The sequence below is a fragment of the Sebastes fasciatus genome, chromosome 22 (genome assembly GCF_043250625.1).
Source record: "Sebastes fasciatus isolate fSebFas1 chromosome 22, fSebFas1.pri, whole genome shotgun sequence".
Lineage (NCBI taxonomy): Eukaryota > Metazoa > Chordata > Actinopteri > Perciformes > Sebastidae > Sebastes > Sebastes fasciatus.
Window position 1 is genome coordinate 24,697,752 of NC_133816.1, and position 20,185 is coordinate 24,717,936.

At 42.5% G+C, this 20,185-nt stretch overlaps 1 protein-coding gene across 1 annotated transcript in view; it reads right to left on the reverse strand.

The window, feature by feature from the left end:
- npy2rl (neuropeptide Y receptor Y2, like) overlaps positions 1-20,185 on the reverse strand; it is a 37,300-nt gene that overhangs the window by 7,297 nt on the left and 9,818 nt on the right. Inside the window, exons 2-3 of the mRNA XM_074624199.1 lie at positions 6,326-6,593; positions 5,893-6,025 (exon numbers count right to left, since the gene is read on the reverse strand). Of these exons, the coding sequence (XP_074480300.1) occupies positions 5,893-6,025; positions 6,326-6,520 (328 nt within the window). The 5' untranslated portion in view covers positions 6,521-6,593. The remainder of the gene's footprint in view (positions 1-5,892; positions 6,026-6,325; positions 6,594-20,185) is intronic.

Genomic DNA, 20,185 nt, shown 5'->3' on the forward strand with positions numbered 1-20,185 from the left:
TTGACCTTTTGCTTCCTGTGATGTTTCCGGCCAGAAACAGAGGAAAAGAGTAAAAGAGAGAGAGAGAGAGAGAGAGAGAGAGAGAGACCAATGAACGGTACAATAAGAGGTGTATATTTAAGACGACTCCTCCGGTTATTTAAAAAAGGGAAGTACAATTACTACATTAACAGGTGTCCAAACGAACCGCAGCGGAGTTCCATTAAAATGGACTAAATGTTGGCTTGGGAAAGAGGACCAGATCCAGAGTCCTAAATCTCAATCCAAATAGAGAGAAAGCCACTCCATGTAGCCTGGATGAAATCCCTGGATTACGTCCAATGCCAACATTGCTTGGCTGATGGCAACATGCCACCTTTATGGATTTCTAAGCATCCATTCATGTAAACGTGTTCTCATTTCACCGCGTTACCACGTGGCTGTTGCTGTGGTTTGGACCTTGTGTGTTTTAACAAATAGAAAGAGCAGAATATCATCTGCGTCGTCCAGTAATGAGACGACGCAGATGATTAAGACAAAAAGACAAACAAAGACTGAGAGAGACATTGAGAGTGAGCGGACCAGCCTAAGGGCGTCCAGCTCTCTGTTTGTTTACCACAAACCGTCTGCTCTCCTGCCCACTCCCGTTCTGTTTCGGGGGTTATTTAACCGACAACTCTCTGGCTGTCGCCGTTTCTACCTTCCTGCACATTTCACATCACATCAGTCACACTGCTTCTACTCCTCTTCCTCCTCTCTGCCGGAGCCTTCATCACATCCATCCCAACACAGCTGACATGAAAGGAATCTGTTTATCACATCTTCTCGAGTACGCTATGTTTATATATATATATATGTTAACATTTCTGGTTACATTTTGAGCTTCTATATAAATACCTTTAAAGGGGACACATCACATCTGGGGATCTGGAGTGTCTAACAACCCAGTCAGCTGTTTGTGGGCCGTCTAGATCAGAAAACATGTGATTCAACGAGCCGTTCAGATGAGGTTCCTCTTCCTATGTCAACAGTTTGGTCGCCTAAAAATGTCTTATCCAGCGTTCGGTTGTACTTAGCTCCACCCTCGTGTCACTTCTGGTTGCAAAAATGCAACATGGCGATGGCCAAAAAACCAAGATGGCGATGGCAGAAAAATGCAAATGCAACTACATAAATAATGCAAAAAATAAATAAATGAATAAAAAACAAATGTAAAACTAAATTAATTAATTAAAAAAATAATAAAAATAAATACATAAATAAATTAAAGGGAAAATTAAATATAAGAGTAAATAAATAAGGGAATTAATAAAAAGTTGAACAAATAAAGAAGCAAATTAAAACAGAAATATCAATTTATGTCAAATTTTATCAATTACTTAATTGCTACATATATTTGTAATATTATATTTGCTGCATTTAATGACATATTTATTTATTCATTGAATCATTTATTTATTCATTCATTTATTTATTTTTATTTTGGCAGCTTCCGTCCTCCATACATGCCAGGGGCATCGAGACAAACTAAACTTTTAATGGAGAATCGTGGTATTTATATGCTCTTTGTGAAACGCTACAAACCAAACATGGTGGTACTTAAAGCTGCACTAATCAATATTCTTATATTGTAATGTGATATGAAAGATGCCGTTCATAGTGACATTATAAATCCAACGTATCATAGAGCGGTGCACATGCAGTGAGGAGTCGTCTTATTTAAAGAGACACTGCAGAAAGAATGTACCGATTTTAATAAAAACTTTAACAGAGCTTTTACATCCAAAACTTTAAAAAGGGAAAAAGCTGATATCAATGTTTTTTCAGGACACAGGCAATCACTGTGTGTGTGTGTGTGTGTGTGTGTGTGTGTGTGTGTGTTTATTAATAATAGCCGGCGGTTAAGATTTAGTTTGCATCCAATTTTCTTTACACTTTTCAGAACAGCCAACACCCCGGGCTGTATACTGAGCACATGACACACTGCAAAGAAGTGCTTCTTTACACTCCGTCTAATTATTTTCTTCTACTTCATGAACGTATTTGTTTATGTATTTCTTGGAGAGGCGAAGGAGAAAAGGAATCTAAACTCTTATTGCCGCTCCACTCCACACATTCAGAGGATGGATGGATCAGACTAGAGACCTAGAGCATTCAGAGGATGGATGGATCAAACTAGAGACCTAGAGTATTCAGAGGATGGAAGGATCAAACTAGAGACCTAGAGCATTCAGAGGATGGATGGATCAGACTAGAGACCTAGAGCATTCAGAGGATGGATGGATCAGACTAGAGACCTAGAGCATTCAGAGGATGGATGGATCAGACCCAAAAGATTGTGTTTATTGTGGGTCTCAGAGGGTTAAAAACACACTATATATAGTTTCAGTAATTTCCTTTCCTTATGAAACAAACAGGAGGACCGGCCTGTTTTCAGTCGCTGTCCGTGGTGCTGAAATCTCTCCCAGCTGCATCTGGAGGCACAATCCATCCATCCATCCATCCATCCATCCATCCATCCATCCATCCACCCATCCATCCATCCATCCATCCATCCATCCATCCATCCATTCATCATCCATCCATCCATCCATCCATCCATCCATCCATCCATCCATCCATCCATCCATCCATCCACCCATCCACCCATCCATCCATCCATCCATCCACCCATCCACCCATTCATCATCCATCCATCCATCCATCCATCCATCCACCCATCCACCCATCCATCCATCCATCCATCCACCCATCCACCCATCCATCCATCCATCCACCCATCCACCCATTCATCCACCCATCCATCCATCCATCCATCCACCCATCCACCCATCCATCCACCCATCCACCCATTCATCCACCCATCCATCCATCCATCCATCCATTCATCCACCCATCCATCCATCCATCCATCCATCATCCATCCATCCATCCACCCATCTATGTGTTTCACTGGTTCACCGTCACATTAGCCGTCCCTGATGTGTGCGTTCTGAAGTTAATGTATGATTGTTCATCTCCAGGTTTCCCTCCCGTCCCCACACAGCCCTGCACCACTTCACACTCCATTACCTCTCGTTGTTTACGTGTCACATTCATTTGCCCGTGTGCTGCTGATGTGCTGCTTTATTAATCCAGGTTTCCCTCCCGTCCCCACACAGCCCTGCACCACTTCACACTCCATTACCTCTCGTTGTTTACGTGTCACATTCATTTGCCCGTGTGCTGCTGATGTGCTGCTTTATTAATTCACCTCTTTATTTGTTTTCATGTGAATTCATGTATTTATCACAACGTGTTTACTTGGTGTGTACTCGGTGTAACGCAGAGTCGTGTTTTCATGTTTTAATTCATCTTATAATGGCGTGAGGCAGAAAGTCAATTTATGGTGTTTTAGGAATTAAAACTCACGTTGGAAGCGTCCTGGTGGCGTTCTGACACCCGTCATCATGATTTTGGGCCCTAGACATTTTAGTTTTTGGTCGCCACCATCTTGGTTTTTGGTCGCCGCCATCTTGGTTTTTGGCCGTCGCCATCTTGGTTTTTGGCCATCGCCATCTTGGTTTTTGGCCGTCGCCATCTTGGTTTTTGGCCGTCGCCATCTTGGTTTTTGGCAGTCGCCATCTTGGTTTTTGGCCATCGCCATCTTGGTTTTTGGCAGTCGCCATCTTGGTTTTTGGCCATCGCCATCTTGGTTTTTGGCCGTCGCCATCTTGGTTTTTGGCCATCGCCATCTTGGTTTTTGGCCGTCGCCATTTTGGTTTTTGGCCGTCGCCATCTTCGTTTTTGGCCGTCGCCATCTTGGTTTTTGGCCGTCACTATCTTAGTTTTTATCGCCATCTTGGTTTTCGAACGTCGCCATCTTGGTTTTTGGCCGTCGCCATCTTGGTTTTTGGCCGTCACTATCTTAGTTTTTATCGCCATCTTGGTTTTCGAACGTCGCCATCTTGGTTTTTGGCCGTCACCATCTTGGTTTTTATCACCATCTTGGTTTTTATCACCATCTTGGTTTTTGGCCGTGTCCTCCCATCTTTCTTTTCTGTTTCCTGTCTGTCTTCACGGTACCCTCTCTAATAAATACTTTCCAGAAACTATCTTAAAAGAAGAAGATTGGATTGTAATGAACGCCTCGATCCAGGCAGTGAAAGTAGGTTTAATCATGCACCAGCGTGAAATTTCACAATTGAGCATGGTGTGTCACTTCAGAGGCGTGAATCTCGCCTCCTTCACACTCCTCTCATTAGAAATAAATAGGTGCCGAGGCGACATCAATCGGCGTGTGCGGAGGCCGAGAGAGAATAAGATTTATGTCGCACCACCGAGCAGATGTTTTGTGGTCAGAGTTGAGATATTCTCCGGCTCATTAAAATAATGCGGAGCTCTGCAGGCTGTCACAAACACACACACACACACACACACACACACACACACACACACACACACACACACACACACACACACACACACACACACACAGTTCGGTCCTTTATCTATATCATTTGAACAGGATCCCAGTCAGGTGACGCCGTAGATGATTAGTGAGATATTTTCTTTTTCTTTGCCTCCGTTTTTTGGCAACTCTGCTGCTTCCCTGCTGAGCGCCAGTGGCTGTTAGATAAACGTATGAGAGGGCTGATTATTATCGACTCACGTTGGCTTATCACAACAGCAGCTTGTTGTCAGTCGGTCCGCCCTGAATACTTTCACAAATGCTAAAAACACGCTAAATGAAAACGCCGACACGTGTAGAAAATGTAGACGATTAGCACTTTAAAGAACTTCACAAGCGTCTCTTGATCTTTGTCTTCCTCTCTCCACCTCTTCTTCCTGTGATTTATGATTGGTTAATGTACACAGAGCACGTATAAACTCCTAAAAATACTCCTGTGTGCCTCTGGGAGTTCTTCTGAAACAGTCTATTTTTACTCTCGTCACATTTTACATCTCGTAAAACAACGGCGCCGGATTGTCCTCGCCAGACGTGTGAATGTCAAACACACCAACAACAAATGTTTGATTTCATCTCTCTCTCTCCCTCTCTCTCTCTCTCTCTCTCTCTCTCTCCCACACAGCAGCAGCAGTCATCACGGAGAAATAGCAAATAACAGCTGACAGATGTTTGAGTCATCATCACAAACGACCTACACAGGGCCACACACATGCACGTGAGCACGCACGCACGCACACACACAGTAGCTCTGATTTGATGCTGTCAGACTCATCAGAGCTGGGAAATCCTCTCTGACATCCAGAGAGGACGGCTTGTGTTTGTGTGCAACACACAGACTGTTTATAAGAAGAGGACATACAGTAGTCGCCGTGACGTCACACAAGGGTTTGTGGACTGCTGTTTTGAAGCCTCGGGTTCGGCATTTTGGCCGTCTCCGACTTGGTTTTTCGCCGTCGCCATCTCTATTTAAGTGGATGCATTTGCACTGCAGTCAGTACCGACATCATGGCGTACAAACTAGGTGTGCCACGGTAGTTGGTGTTATTGGTGTTATGTCGAATGCTACAAACTGAAAATGAAAGTGTCTGCTCTGTTTGGAGTCTCAGCACAGAGTAGCAGGAGGAGCAGGATGCAGCGGCGCTGGGTGGAAACCTCCGGCCCCGCAGCGAAAGCTCAACCGAAGAGGCCAGACACGCCGCCACCCAACGTCAAAGAACAAAGAAAGCTCACTACAGATATTGAGCGTCGTCTTATCTTGTAAAACATCTGAAGTCATCGGTAACACCACAAGTTTATTAACCGGTGGGAAGATATCCTCACCGTGACATCCCTAGTACAAATGACACGCCACAAGCAAGAACAGCTTTCTTTTTACACGCCTTGTGCATTAACAGGTCATTCATACGCCGTTTCATGTGACCAGACGGTGCAGATGGTGCTTGTGTGTGTGTGTGTAAACGTACCAACAGCCAGGTTAGCGATGAAGAAGTTGGTGACGGTGCGGAGCGTCTTGAAGCGGTAGATGACGTAGATGACCAGAGAATTACCCAGAACCCCCAGCACGATGATGGTGCTGTAGGCCAAGATCAACACCACCTGCAAACAACAACAACAACAACAGCAACAACAGCTGTAACGCAACTGGTTGTTTTGATGCTTATAGGTTATAACTAATGATGATGTGAAGGCTGTCTTTGTTGTTATAAATGTTTGTTAAAAGGTTTTTTTGAGATTTTGGTGGGATGGCGGCCAAAAAGGTGGAAAAATCAATAAAAGATTAAATTAATGATTGGCGTTTCTTTGACGAATTAGCTAGTAGAGTTTTTGTTTTGATTAATACGTTCAATCACTTCTGATATACATGAACATAGGATGAATATAAAAGGTCTCCTCTACCTGAACACTCAACAGTTTGATGGGGTCTTCTTGAAAATTGACTCCCTCAAACCCCTGCGTGGGCAACGCCGGCGCCAACCCCCCTACGGTATTTTGGCCGTAGTCGTGGTAACCAAAGTTGCCGGGGTCGTCGTCGGGCGGGGGCAGGAGGCGGAGCTCGTCCTGTGTGGCGTTGGCTGCGCTGACGGGCTCCATGTCCGATCATATGCGTTCAGCCGGCAACGCCATTTTTACAGACTCTCGCTCGCTCGCTCGCTCTAACGAGGACCTGAGGGAGGACAGAGACACAGATGGACACGCAGGTCAATAACAGGTAAGAAGACAGACAGTAACTGCATTTCTTTTGGCCACTAGGGGGCAGAAAACCACACCGACACATTATGGCCTTATAAAGCTGTGGTGTTTAACACATAGACTTATATACTGAGATGCATAGCTATGGATGCAATGGCTTATCAATATAGTTGGCGATTAATTTGATCGTTGACAATGATTAATCAATTAATCAATGCAGCACTAAAGACCATATTACAAATAATACAAAATATGATTGTAATTCAAATCCTATAATATTATACAATTGTAGAATTGTATAATATGGGAGCTCACTGGGAGCTCACTGGGAGCTCCCAGTGAGCTCCCAGTGAGCTCCCACCCCCTCAGGCTGCAAATATCCACACAGAAACTAAAAAAGAAGAGATCGAATCAGACCAATGTGGGCGAAGTGAAGAAGTCTGACATCCAGCAAAGTTTTTTGTCTCAGCTGCCAAAACTGTTCCTGTACTTTTTAATATGTGTAACCAAAAAATATTCTCTTTTAAAATGGAGGCATGAAGTTACCTTCAAATGGATCCTGATAAAAACAGATATTTTAGAATCATCTTGGTTTTCACACGTGAAATCACACATATGATGTTTGTCAAGTTAAAAGATCATTTTGCAACTCAAGAAAGTCCCAGTTTGTCGTAAAATAGTTGAAGTATAAAGGTCTTTGCACACCAAGTCCGTATTGTTTGCATGCGTTTTCTTAATCCGTCATCCGATAAACATTACGCACAGAAACCTTGCACACTGAGTCCGATGTGTTTTATTATTCTTTTCGTTGCTGAAATTCGCAATACAAGACAAAACTGAATTAATGACGTGAGTGCGATGCATAGCGTTAGTCCCAAACGGGGCCAATGAATGAATGACGTTAGTAAGAAGCTGTCGGTCCGCCACATTTCATAATGAACTGAAAATTATTTTACACTTCTCAACCGTTGAGATGTTTTTACACTTCTCAACTCGGTGGGTGATGGCGAGGGCGCCGCGGTGCGCCGCGTCTGACTGTGTCATCACCATTTATCATCATCGTGTCTTAAAAAAAACATCAAGAATTTCAATTGAACTGAGGGGTCACTTCCGAAATTACCACAATAAGGTCCATTGGGGGACAACGGAAGGGGCGCGACTTCGCCTCTCTATAAAGTTGACAACAAGGAGGACGAGCAACTTCTATTGAAAAGACAGGGCGCCATCTTGGAAGACGGTAACACATCACAGTGCAGAGACTTAAAGTCCGTGGTTCACAGGTGGGAGAATGTCACACCAGCTGTGTCACAGCTTGTCCACACTCACACATACAGATGTGACCTCTCCGTTTCACAGCTCTGCGATGTCGGCCCGTCGACCGGCCCCGGGGGGGAAACTTCAGTCCACGCTCGCACACACACACCGACGAGGGGGAAACGAACGCACGCACTCACACACAGTCCGCTCTCTAAGTCAGACACACTCACGTGGGAACAAACACGCACACTCCAGTGAGCTGATTCAGTGAGCCAGAGACGCCTGAGGGCGTTCAGCTCCCTCCTGCTCCTCGCTCACCGCTGACAGGATCAGTGACGGCGCCAACATGCACTCACCAGAAAGACAGATAAAAAAACACACGATGCAGCGAGGCGGTGTTCTGCAAACTCACCTCACAAAAGGTTTTCGCAGCACATTAACATCTCTATGAACACGGAGAGGGTTTATATTGTTTTCAATTCACATTACAGGAAAGCTCAACATGACTTTAACAAGGAAACAAAGCATTCTGGTCTCTGGGTTAATGATGGAGGGGAAAGACATGTGTTTCCTTTTAATTAAAGATTCTGTGGGCACCCTGAAAGAGAAGCTAATAACTCTAGGAAATTAATGGGGGCTGGTTTCACTTAACGTCACTTAACATCGCACCACAAGAGCTGCTGCTGAGCCAACTACGTCAGAATGGACGTAGTCACCGAGACGTCACACATTGGTGTGTGGACTACAGATCTGAAGCCTCAAGTTTGGTATTTTGGCTGTCATCATTTGGTTTTTGGTCGTCCCCATCTTGGTTTCTGGCTGTCACTATCTTGTCGTGTTAATGCGTTAAAAACGAATTTGCGTTAATGCGTTACTATCGCGTTAACTTTGACAGCCTTAATAGAAAAGTATGCAGGCAGTTTGTGAGGCAGCTGTTTATGTTCACAGACCGGTGCTGCTGAAAACCACCGGGGTGAGTTTAAAATTAAAAACTGCTGACGCTGAAAAATGTAACATTAAAGTATAAACACAACATAATGAGTGATGGAGTCGTCACACTGGCAGCCGTCACACTGCAGCTTCCCTCAGTAGATGGAGTGATGAGTTTACCTCCATAATAAGGCTGACACCTGCTCCCTGCTCCACATTATGACTGCTGGCCTATAAATAAACACCATCCACTACCTTTTAAACAAGCACGACCCTCTTCATGCCTCCTCACTGACACAAACATTCACACTAAACACAGAAACAACAGGACTAATGTAAGAGCATGCACGAGATGTTTAGGGCGTTTAGATCTCCTCGTCTCTGGAGCCACGTGTTCAAGTTGTCTTTGTGGCTGCAGACATTAATCTTGCATCTCCACCAGGGAACCGTTTTATAAAAGGCTCTTTTTAATGCTGCAGTTTGAGCTCAATGTCAACTTTTAACTTCTTTCTTGTGACAAACCACTGGTGGGCTACTGTTTCTAAGAACTGTTCACTCAGCAGCGACGAGGTTCATCGTTCACGACTCCATCTACTGTCTGCACATTGTGATTTTAACATCTTCTACTCCTTCAGGGAGCCGGCGCCCTCGGCCCACTTTCATTTTTTCAGAGGTTGTAGCGGGCTCAGTTGTAAAGCTAGAGAGAAGATACTACTATCACATGAAACTAGAAAAACTAAAGAATCCATCCATCCATTGTAAGATGGTGACGGCCAAAAACCAAGATGGAGACAGCAAAATACAAAGATAGTGACGACCAAATACAAAGATGGTGACGGCCAAAAACCATGTCATACTAGCTTGTTTCTAAGGAGTCCAAATAATGCTCCAAACTTGCACTAAATTTTAAAATATTAAATTTTTTTTCTCTTGAATTTGTGTTTTTTGTCGTAAATTTATGACTTTATAATCCTAGATAATAATTTTTTTCCCCATAAATTTCTGAATTATTTCTCGTAAAGTTTTAAGTTTTACCAAAACACAAGAAAGAATGCATCAATTCAGATATTCTCTGAATTAAAGTGGTAAATTTACAAGATAAAAACTTGTTTCACTTTGAGATTGAATCAACCTCATCACGCCACAGACGTCGCTGTCAAACACGGCGGTAACGGTTGGTTCCATGGCAACATCTGTATCAAAACATCCGCCTATAAATAATCATTTCTATTCTATTGTCATATTTAATGTCTCTACCGAAATGTCCTGTGTGTATTGTATTGTATTGTTTCCAATACTTTGGTTTATGACCAAATACCTGCAGAACTAACGACGTTCATCAGCCTGAGCTGGACTTTAGACACCACCGTGTCTAACTCTGATCGCAGCGTGATGTTTTTTGACTGCACAGCTTCACAAAGTCAAAGAACACTTTGATATCATTTCATTTTTGTCGAGCGGCTTCATTGACATTCAGCGGACGAGTGAAATCTTGGTCGGATCTCTCTCTGAGGACAATTTTATTATTCGTTGGAGCTGGCACCCGGTGATTAGCCGGGTCAAATCAAAGAGACGCAGTTATTAGAAAACATCAAGAGGGCTCGACACGCCGGATGATACATCCACTCCACAGCAAACCGAGTGTGGTAAACTCTTTAATTTGATCACACAGTGGTTTCTCAGAGGTGTTTGCACGACCCCGAACCGTAGCCAAGGTTAATAATAAAGACTCCTCAGTGTTTCCTTTTGAGGCCCGTCTGCAGCAGAAATCCTCTTCTCTGGGATCAAGCAGCAGAGTGTCTTTAGAACAAAGCGGAGCAGAGCCGAGCATGGAGGTGATGAAGGCGAGTTGAGACGCCTTTTCAACTCCGGATGATCCTGCAGTTTTAATGTAACGTTCCTCATCCTCTAATGCAAAAACCCCTTTCAAACTCTATTTGCTTACTTTTAGTCTCCATTAAAAGTGTGCTGAATCAGCTATTAGCAGATCCTGTTCGTCCTCACCTCACCCCCTCAAAGACTCCTGGGAGACGATCTGGGGACGGACATATCTGACAGTCAGTGAAGTCGTTTCTCTTTAATTAAAGATTCTCTGACACCGACTGTGTTTCCTGAGTGGAGCTCTTGGGGCACCTCTCCTACAGCCCTCTTCATTTCCTTTTTTTTTTTAAAGTTAAATTCATTATCTGATTGCATATATTTTTTCTCTCTTATTATTTAATTTAATTTTCTATTTATTTACTTTTTTAATTATTATTGTTTATTTATTATTATTATTATTAAATATTGTTGTTGTTGTTATTATTATTGTTATTATTATTATTGTATATTATTATTTTGTATTTTTGTATTTTAATTTTTTCTGTTTTATTTCATGTCGAGGACAATGAGTTAATATAAATAATTGATATTTGATAAAATGATTCATGCCATGTCTGCAAAAAAAAACAATAATAAAAAAAGATTTGAAAAAATGCCAGGTTATAAAAAAAAAAGAAAAATCATGCAAAGGAAAGCAAAATGAAAATATAAAACATGAAATAGTGTATGAAAATATCGGGCTAAAATATAAACATAAATAAGATATAAAATAAAGCAGGCTAATATAAATGTGTGGTAGACAACGATTGCAAATGAATAAACTGAATTTAAACAGTTACACACACCGGGCCTCTGAAGTGATTTAAAAGCTGGACATGAACATGACGACTGCTCGGTCCGGTGACTAATGGACCGCCCTAATGACCTACTAATTCAGTGGTTAATTGATGACCTCGTTAACGGTCTTACTGGCTCCAGCGTTGTGTCCACACATGCTGCATGTCCTCATGGGTATTAAACCCAGCTGACCACGAGTTAACAACTCACATACAGTACATCATCATAAACTCTGTTAAACAGACACTCATTATCCCGAACGAGATTTCTACTGATTTACAGTTACTGCGTTCACAGTACGGGGTTGTGATCAATAATCTGTTTAACAAGTCAATTACGAAGCAATCCATAACAGCAGGCAGAAGAGCTGTCGGGATGTCATGATGTCATGTATGAAACGCGTCTGAACAGAAGCACATGCATGGTGGACGTTAACTCGACAGATGGATTAGAGTGTCAGAGACTTTGTTTCCTGCATTCTGGTGACTTTTAAAGAATAAAAATAGCAAATAATGAGTCCACTGTTGCAGCATGTTTCTGTTGATAAGGCCAACTTTTAAATGTACTTGTAATTCTCTGGAAAGAAAACTGAATAATTCTAATAATTCACCCGTCTGGCTGAACTGTCTCTGTTATAAACTAATATTTGGGCGCTGCAGGATGTGTTGAGAGCATCTCTACAGCTACATTAGGTAGCTGTAGCTGTATTGCCGTCCGGGTGGAAACAGTAGAGCTTTCACATGCTGTTCAGTTCCAGAAACAGGTTGAGATAATGAAAAGGAAAACAGTCGGAGTCTCCCGGGGAAATCGGGAGGGTTGGCAAGTGTGCAACTCAACTAATGTGGGTGAGATGAGGCGTCTGTCTCGTCATCCCACTCCACCTCTCAGTGAGAGCTAATCGCTGCAGCTGCAACACTCTGAGATCTGCTCATGGAAAAGTGGGTTTAATGAGATCACATCGTTGTGGAGTCGTCGTCGTCGGGCCGCTCCACCTGAGGCCAGATGGCCACTTCACTCAACAAGTGCGTTGAAGTGGACGTCGCTTCAGAGAAGTGGTCCACTGAGGACAAAGGTGAACGAGACAGGAGACAAGATATCGGTGTATAATACTCGTAATGTTTCTGATCCCTGTAATGCTGCTAAATACCAAGATGAAGACGGCCAAAAGACAAGATGGAGACGGCCAAAAGACAAGATAGAGACGGCTAAATAGCAAGATGGCGATGGCAAAAAGCCAAATTGGCGACAGCTAAATACCAAGATGATGACAGCCAAAAACAAAAAATGGCAACGGCCAAAAGAGAAGCTTACTGTATAAGAAAAATCGGATCGAATTCAAGGAATCTTAGAATGCTTTTCTGTTGTTATTTGGCCAAACATTGAATTAAACCTCGTCCTCCTACTCTGTTGTCCAAATTAGTATCGGTTCAAACTAAATGTCTTCCATTCCTGAGGATCTTTGTTCGACGCGACACTAAACATGACGGCATCGACACAACAGCTACATTTTGGTAAACCGCCGTCTTTGCTGATCTCTCGTGACCTTCGTGAGAAGTAACGTGCATCGAGGAGATGGGTGAGGCGTGTGGAGTCAAAGGTGCTTTAAATTTAATCAGAGAGGAGAGCAGGAGACCCTGAAGGCAACACGCCAAGAGTCTCTGAATTACATTTCTACTGGAATAATAACCGGAGAGCTCTGAGTGTGATGTGATGTGATGTTATCTTGACTGCCATTTGATTGATTCAGCGATCATCGTAACCAACAACCAATATGGTAGGAAATGTTTTCCTGCTCCACCGCTCTCTGAAGTTTTCACTCACCGTCAGTATTTTAATTATTAAGACAAATCAGAGAGGAGAGAATAAAAGAGATGAAATATTTACAACTCTGTGAGGAGTTCATCTTCTGAGGCCAGACGAGCCTCCGTAAAGTTCACCGATAGGGTCCACATAGCATACTAATCCAACTGGTGCAGCTCTGAGTCAGTCAGAACCAAGAATATGGTCTGTGGATTACTAAGAAACCTCTAGAGGCCTCACACCTACACTGGTTCTCAGTGTGTGAAGGTTCTCCTCAGCTATACAGAGCGTCCTTTAGGTCCTAGTTTAGGCTTCTGTAGCACTTTTACTGACTTCCTCTGTTTCCAGCAGAAGCTCTGATAAATCCAGCGTTCACTACCTGCTCAGCAGCAAACAGCAGAATGATTGATTTGATTCATCGGACAAAGAAAACAAAACAGGATAACAAGGTGGGATGTCAATCGATTACAATATTGATCGCAAATTTTTTATCCGTCCCAAATGGAACTTAAAGGGAGATTTGTCAAGTATTTAATACTCTTATCAACATGGGAACATGGGAGTGGACAAACATGCTGCTTTATGCAAATATATATTATGACGGCCAAAAACCAAGATGGCAACTGTCAAAAACCAAGATGGTGACGGTCAAAAACCAAGATGGCGACGGAAATAAACCAAGATGGCAACTGTCAAAAACCAAGATGGCGACGGAAATAAACCAAGATGGCAACTGTCAAAAACCAAGATGGCGACGGAAATAAACCAAGATGGCAACTGTCAAAAACCAAGATGGCGACTGTCAAAAACCAAGATGGCGATGGTCAAAAACCAAGATGGCGACGGACAAAAACCAAGATGGCGACAGACAAAAACCAAGATGGCGATGGTCAAAAACCAAGATGGCGACGGACAAAAACCAAGATGGCGACTGTCAAAAACCAAGATGGCGATGGTCAAAAACCAAGATGGCGACGGACAAAAACCAAGATGGCGACAGACAAAAACCAAGATGGCGACGGACAAAAACCAAGATGGCGACAGACAAAAACCAAGATGGCGACAGACAAAAACCAAGATGGCGACAGACAAAAACCAAGATGGCGATGGACAAAGACCAAGATGGTGAACCAAGATGGCGACGTCCAAACATCAAGATGGCAACCATCAAAAACCAAGATGACGATGGCCTAAAACCAAGATGGTGATGGCCAAAAACCAAGATGGCGACGGAAATAAACCAAGATGGCAACTGTCAAAAACCAAGATGGCGACGGAAATAAACCAAGATGGCAACTGTCAAAAACCAAGATGGCGACGGAAATAAACCAAGATGGCAACTGTCAAAAACCAAGATGGCGACTGTCAAAAACCAAGATGGCGATGGTCAAAAACCAAGATGGCGACAGACAAAAACCAAGATGGCGATGGTCAAAAACCAAGATGGCGACGGACAAAAACCAAGATGGCGACTGTCAAAAACCAAGATGGCGATGGTCAAAAACCAAGATGGCGACGGACAAAAACCAAGATGGCGACAGACAAAAACCAAGATGGCGACAGACAAAAACCAAGATGGCGACAGACAAAAACCAAGATGGCGATGGACAAAGACCAAGATGGTGAACCAAGATGGCGACGTCCAAACACCAAGATGGCAACCATCAAAAACCAAGATGGCGATGGCCTAAAACCAAGATGGTGATGGCCAAAAACCAAGATGGCGACGACCAATGACCAAGATGGCAACGGCGAAAAACCAAGATGGTGAACCAAGATGGCAACGGCTAAAAATCAAAATGTCTTCGACCAAAATGCCGAACTCAAGGCTTCAAGACGACTCTAAACCAATTGGTATTGTCACGGTGAATCATCCACTTCTTGTATACAGTCTATGCTGCTAGCTAGCGAATGGATGTTAACAATGTAGGATTTATATTTTGTAAATGTTTTATGAAGAGGGGAATGCATTCAACATGTCGGTTTGTCCAGGACATGCAAAATGTGATTTAAATAACATTAAATGTAAATATAACTTTTGTTTGTTTTACTCCACAGTGCACCTTTAACTCCTTTAAATCATGAATTTACAGAGACAATAAGAAAACAAGAGGTGATAAGGTAATCTTAATATCTTAAATACAAACAGACACTCAGATGATAACGTGTTACACATAGAAAGTATTTTTTTTACAGTTTTTCTACAGTTGCATTTACATTTGGAGGATTCTTAACAACTTGTCTGCTCCAGTTAAACGGAGCACGGCAGCAAAAATAAAGACGGCAAACAGGGAGGAAATGAAAAAGAGGAAAGAATGAAAAGAGGTAGTGAGTGAGGGGGGATATAAAAACCAACAAGACAAAGAAATCACGAGTTCCCAGACCGGTGTTAAAGTGGAGCAGCAGCCATCGGCTTCCCACTAAATCCCAGCAGCCCATTAAACTTTGAAAAGTGACATTACTGTGCTGATTAAGAATTGATCGCGAACGAGATCTCACATTGTTCGTCAGCGTGTCGGCAGGAATAACAGCGCCTCACTAGAAACTAACCAAAAGGCAACAAAATATGGTTTAATTTGAAAAACACTGTGTGCATAAAAGACTAATTAATGTTCGCAATAATTTCTGATTCATAACTAAAAGGTTCCTCATAACCACAAGAGGATTATTTACAATCACCTTCTCATATCAGTGCTTTCAAATGTCAAAATTGTTAAAATGTCAGAATACAGCAGCAGGTGGGCAACAGAAAATCTTTAACATCTGCAGGTGAAATTAAAGTAATTATCTGTGACATTTCCATGCCAATGAATAAATAACCTTTTTATTTCTTTGTAGATCTTTTTTTTTCTATTTGCTGTTTAATGCATCACATACAGTGAAAATGTTGTTTTTGGCTAAACGCCAACAAATATGGATTGAAGCAGAATATTTACTTAGACTTTGCAACTAAGTAGCAAAAAAATATATATATATTTAAAATAATTTTATATACAGACTTATATAAATCCTGTGAAACCCCCCTGTGATCTTTGAGCATATTTATGCTAAATGCAGCACCTGTGAGGCTTTCTGGACAATATCTGTCATTGTTTTGTGTTGTTAATTGATTTTTAAAAAATGAATATATACATACATTTGCATAAAGAAAGCATATTTGTCCACTCCCATGTTGATAAGACTATTAAACACTTGACAAATCTCCCTTTAAGGTACATTTTGAGTAGAAAAAAATTTGCTAAACGCCAAAGAATATGGATTGAAGCAGAATATTTATTTAGATTTTGCAACTAAGTAGCAAAAAAAAAGAAATTTAGGTAGTTTTATATACAGACTTATGAACTTATATATTATCTAGTAATATTTGACGACCTCAGAGCAGATAAATCCTGTCAAACCCCCTGTGATCTTTGGGCATATTGTTTTATGCTAAATGCAGAACCTGTGAGGGTTTCTGGACAATATCTGTCATTGTTTTGTGTTGTTAATTGATTGCAAATAATAAATATGTATATATATTTGCATAAAGCAGCATATTTGTCCACTCCCATGTTGATAAGAGTATTAAACACTTAACAAATCTCCCTTTAAGGTACATTTTGAACAGGTAAAAAATGTGCTAAATGCCAACAAATATGGATTGAAGCAGAATATTTAGTTAGATTTTGCAACCAAGTTGCAAAAAAATATATATTTTTAAATAGTTTTATATACAGACTTATGAACGTATATATATTGTCCAGCAAGTGTGTTATTACGATTTTAGTTATTCATGAGCAAATCTAATTTTGACAACCTCAGAGCAGATAAATCCTGTCGAACCCCCTGAGATCTTTGAGCATATTATTTTATGCTAAATGCATTGATTTCCAATAATAAATACAAGTATTAAACACTTGACAAATCAATCTTTACGGTACATTTTGAACATATAAAAAACGTGCAATTAAATTAAATATTTGAATGGGTTGACAGCTCTATTTTTAACATGATTGAGATAATAAATAATGACAATGCACCATGTCCAGAAACTGCAGCAACAGAAACTCCAAACTCTGGGAAACATGCTGCAGAAGCATCCCAGTAACTCTGAGCCACAGAGATACAAACTAGACTGATAGAACTGCAGATTGCCTCTTCTAAACACTATTTGGGAGAAGCCTCTCAGCATTATCTTCAATTCAGCAGCGTTCACCTTTCCGTCCAGGTGTAAATCCCTCCCTGACTAGACAGAGAGAATAAAAGCCAGCGGCAGCTCCGACTCTTCAGTTTTTCGGGACTGAGAATCTAATGCTCGACACTCTGAGTCTCACAGAACGAGGATTAGTGTCAGACTGATGATTACAGATGGACAGACAAGCTGCTCGTCTGGCAGACCGGAGACGCTTCTGAATCTCACACGAGACAAAAAAACACCTGTGAGAAAATGAGCCTGATGGTTTGAAATAACTCTCCCTGCATGGTGGTATTCATTCAGCTGGTTATCACACGTCTCCAAACGGCAATCTGATCCAACAGTAATGGAACAAGAGCGCCGGCTGCAACATGGTGATGTTTTTATCCGGTAGAAGACGACGTAGTGTGTTAGCAATCCATCTTGACTAGCTGCCAGTTAGCAAGCTAAATCCCAAAATGAGCTCAAGGTTGAGCTTAATTCAAGGCTGACCACGCTGGGTCGCTTTTGAGGGACAGTTTATACTCCGGGGGACTCGCTTCTCAACCGGGTTAAACCATGTTAGGATCATGTGGAAGCATGCATATTAACATTTAGATCCACAGACAGCTCAGTTAGGCTGCTGTTAATTCAGAGTCATGGTCGGCACCATAGATTCTACTGATATTTCAGAGCCATGGTCGGGGCCATAGATTCTAACTTACTGATATTACAGAGCCGTGGTCGGGGCCATAGATTCTAACTTACCGATATTACAGAGCCGTGGTCGGGGCTATAGATTCTAACTTACCGATATATAAGAGCCGTGGTCGGGGCCATAGATTCTAACTTACCGATATATAAGAGCCGTGGTCGGGGCCATAGATTCTAACTTACCGATATATAAGAGCCGTGGTCGGGGCCATAGATTCTAACTTACCGATATATAAGAGCCGTGGTCGGGGCCATAGATTCTAACTTACTGATATTTCAGAGCCGTGGTCGGGGCCATAGATTGTAACTTACTGATATTTCAGAGCCGTGGTCGGGGCCATAGATTGTAACTTACTGATATTTCAGAGCCGTGGTCGGGGCCATAGATTCTAACTTGGTCGGGGTCAACTTTAAGGCTAGAAGGACTTTGAAGGGGATGCGTTGACCATATTTGTCATTCTGGTGGTGTTTCAGTGTGTAAATGAGCACCATTAGATGGAAGCAGAGTAGGTGACATTAAGTCATGCGTGCACATGTTGAATACCACGCAGAGTGGACGCTGCATGGCAGCATCATCGGGATTATTCCCGGTGATTTGAGGAGGAAATGACCTCAGTTTGTCTCGTTAAGAAGAGTTTCAGTGAAATGAAATCTGTGAGCAGCCGAAGCGTCTCCGAACAGAGAGCGCTCAGCGAAGCATGTTTCAGCTCTCTGCCGGCGCTTCCCTGGGACGAGGACGGAAATAGAGGTGCTGCAAGTGACAAGGGAAGTGAGAAAATGGAGCGATGAATAAATCAGTGCATGGTGATGTGTAGCTAAATGGAGAGAGAGAGAGAGAGAATGCATTAGAGAGGAGAGAGAGAGAGAGAGAGAGTGGATGCCAGTAAATACAACAGCATGTCTAACATCTGAGGGATTTAGTCGCCGCTGAGCTGCACTGACCCGGGGAACTTTGGGCTTTCTGCAAAACGCATTAAAAGAGAAACACTAATATTCAACAGAGTCATCGTCTGTGCAGTCACAGTTACTGTTGTGAAATATAACCTCCTTTACAACTGCATCGTACGGCACCTCTACCATGTCTACTGCTTCTTTCTCATCACATCTATTTTTAATGTCTAGCGTGTAAAGACAGAGCGAGTCGTACGCTGCACAACTTTGTGATTTGTTGGATTTAAAAGTGAACATGTTCCCTCAGCGACCAATAAAGACGGACTCTGCTTCACAGTTAGTGAACAGCAGCAGATCCACGGCCGTCCTCCAGGACGCTCCGGTCCACAGCAGACGGACTAATAGGAGTCAAAGTGAAGGTCGAACTCACGGCGAGTCACAGTGAGCGAGCAGCGTGGCGGAGGAACAACTAAAGTTAGACTTTAATGAAACAACACGTCAGGTGTTGTGAGTTCAGGCTGATCCGGCGTCTGCCCGGAGCGGAATAACGACGGAGGTGGAAGCTGGTCTTTGGCTCAGGTGTCCAACATGTCAATCAAACGGGATGAATCAGGTGAAGTGAGAACACCTGGGTGTCGGACCGTCGCTGGGAAACATCTGGGCACTTTCTTTTTATAAAAATGAGAGAAGGAAGAAAGAGAAGGGAAGAAGACAAACAAGGAAGGGAGGAGAGAGGAAGAAGGAAGCAATGTAGGGAGAGGATAAGACGAAAGAAGCAAGGAGGGAAGGATGGAGGAAGAAGGAAGCAACAAAGGGAGGAGAGAGAGGACAAAAGAAAGTAAGGAAGGGAGGAGAGAGGAAGAAATGAAGCAATGTGCAGAGAGGATTGGAAGAAGGAAGCAAGGAGGAGAGGAGAAAAGAAGAAAGGAAGAAAGGAGTGGAAAGTAAAACAGAAAGAAAAATGTAGATGAGGAGAGAGGAAGAAGAAAGAAAGGAAGCAAGAAGTGGAAGAGATGAAGAAGGAAGCAAGGAGTGGAGGAGAGAGGACAAAAGAAGGGGAAGGAAAAATAATAAAAATGGAGGGAAGATTGAACTGTCTGTCTGTCTGTCTGTCTGTCTGTCTGTCTCTCTGTCTGTCTGTCTGTCTGTCTGTCTGTCTGTCT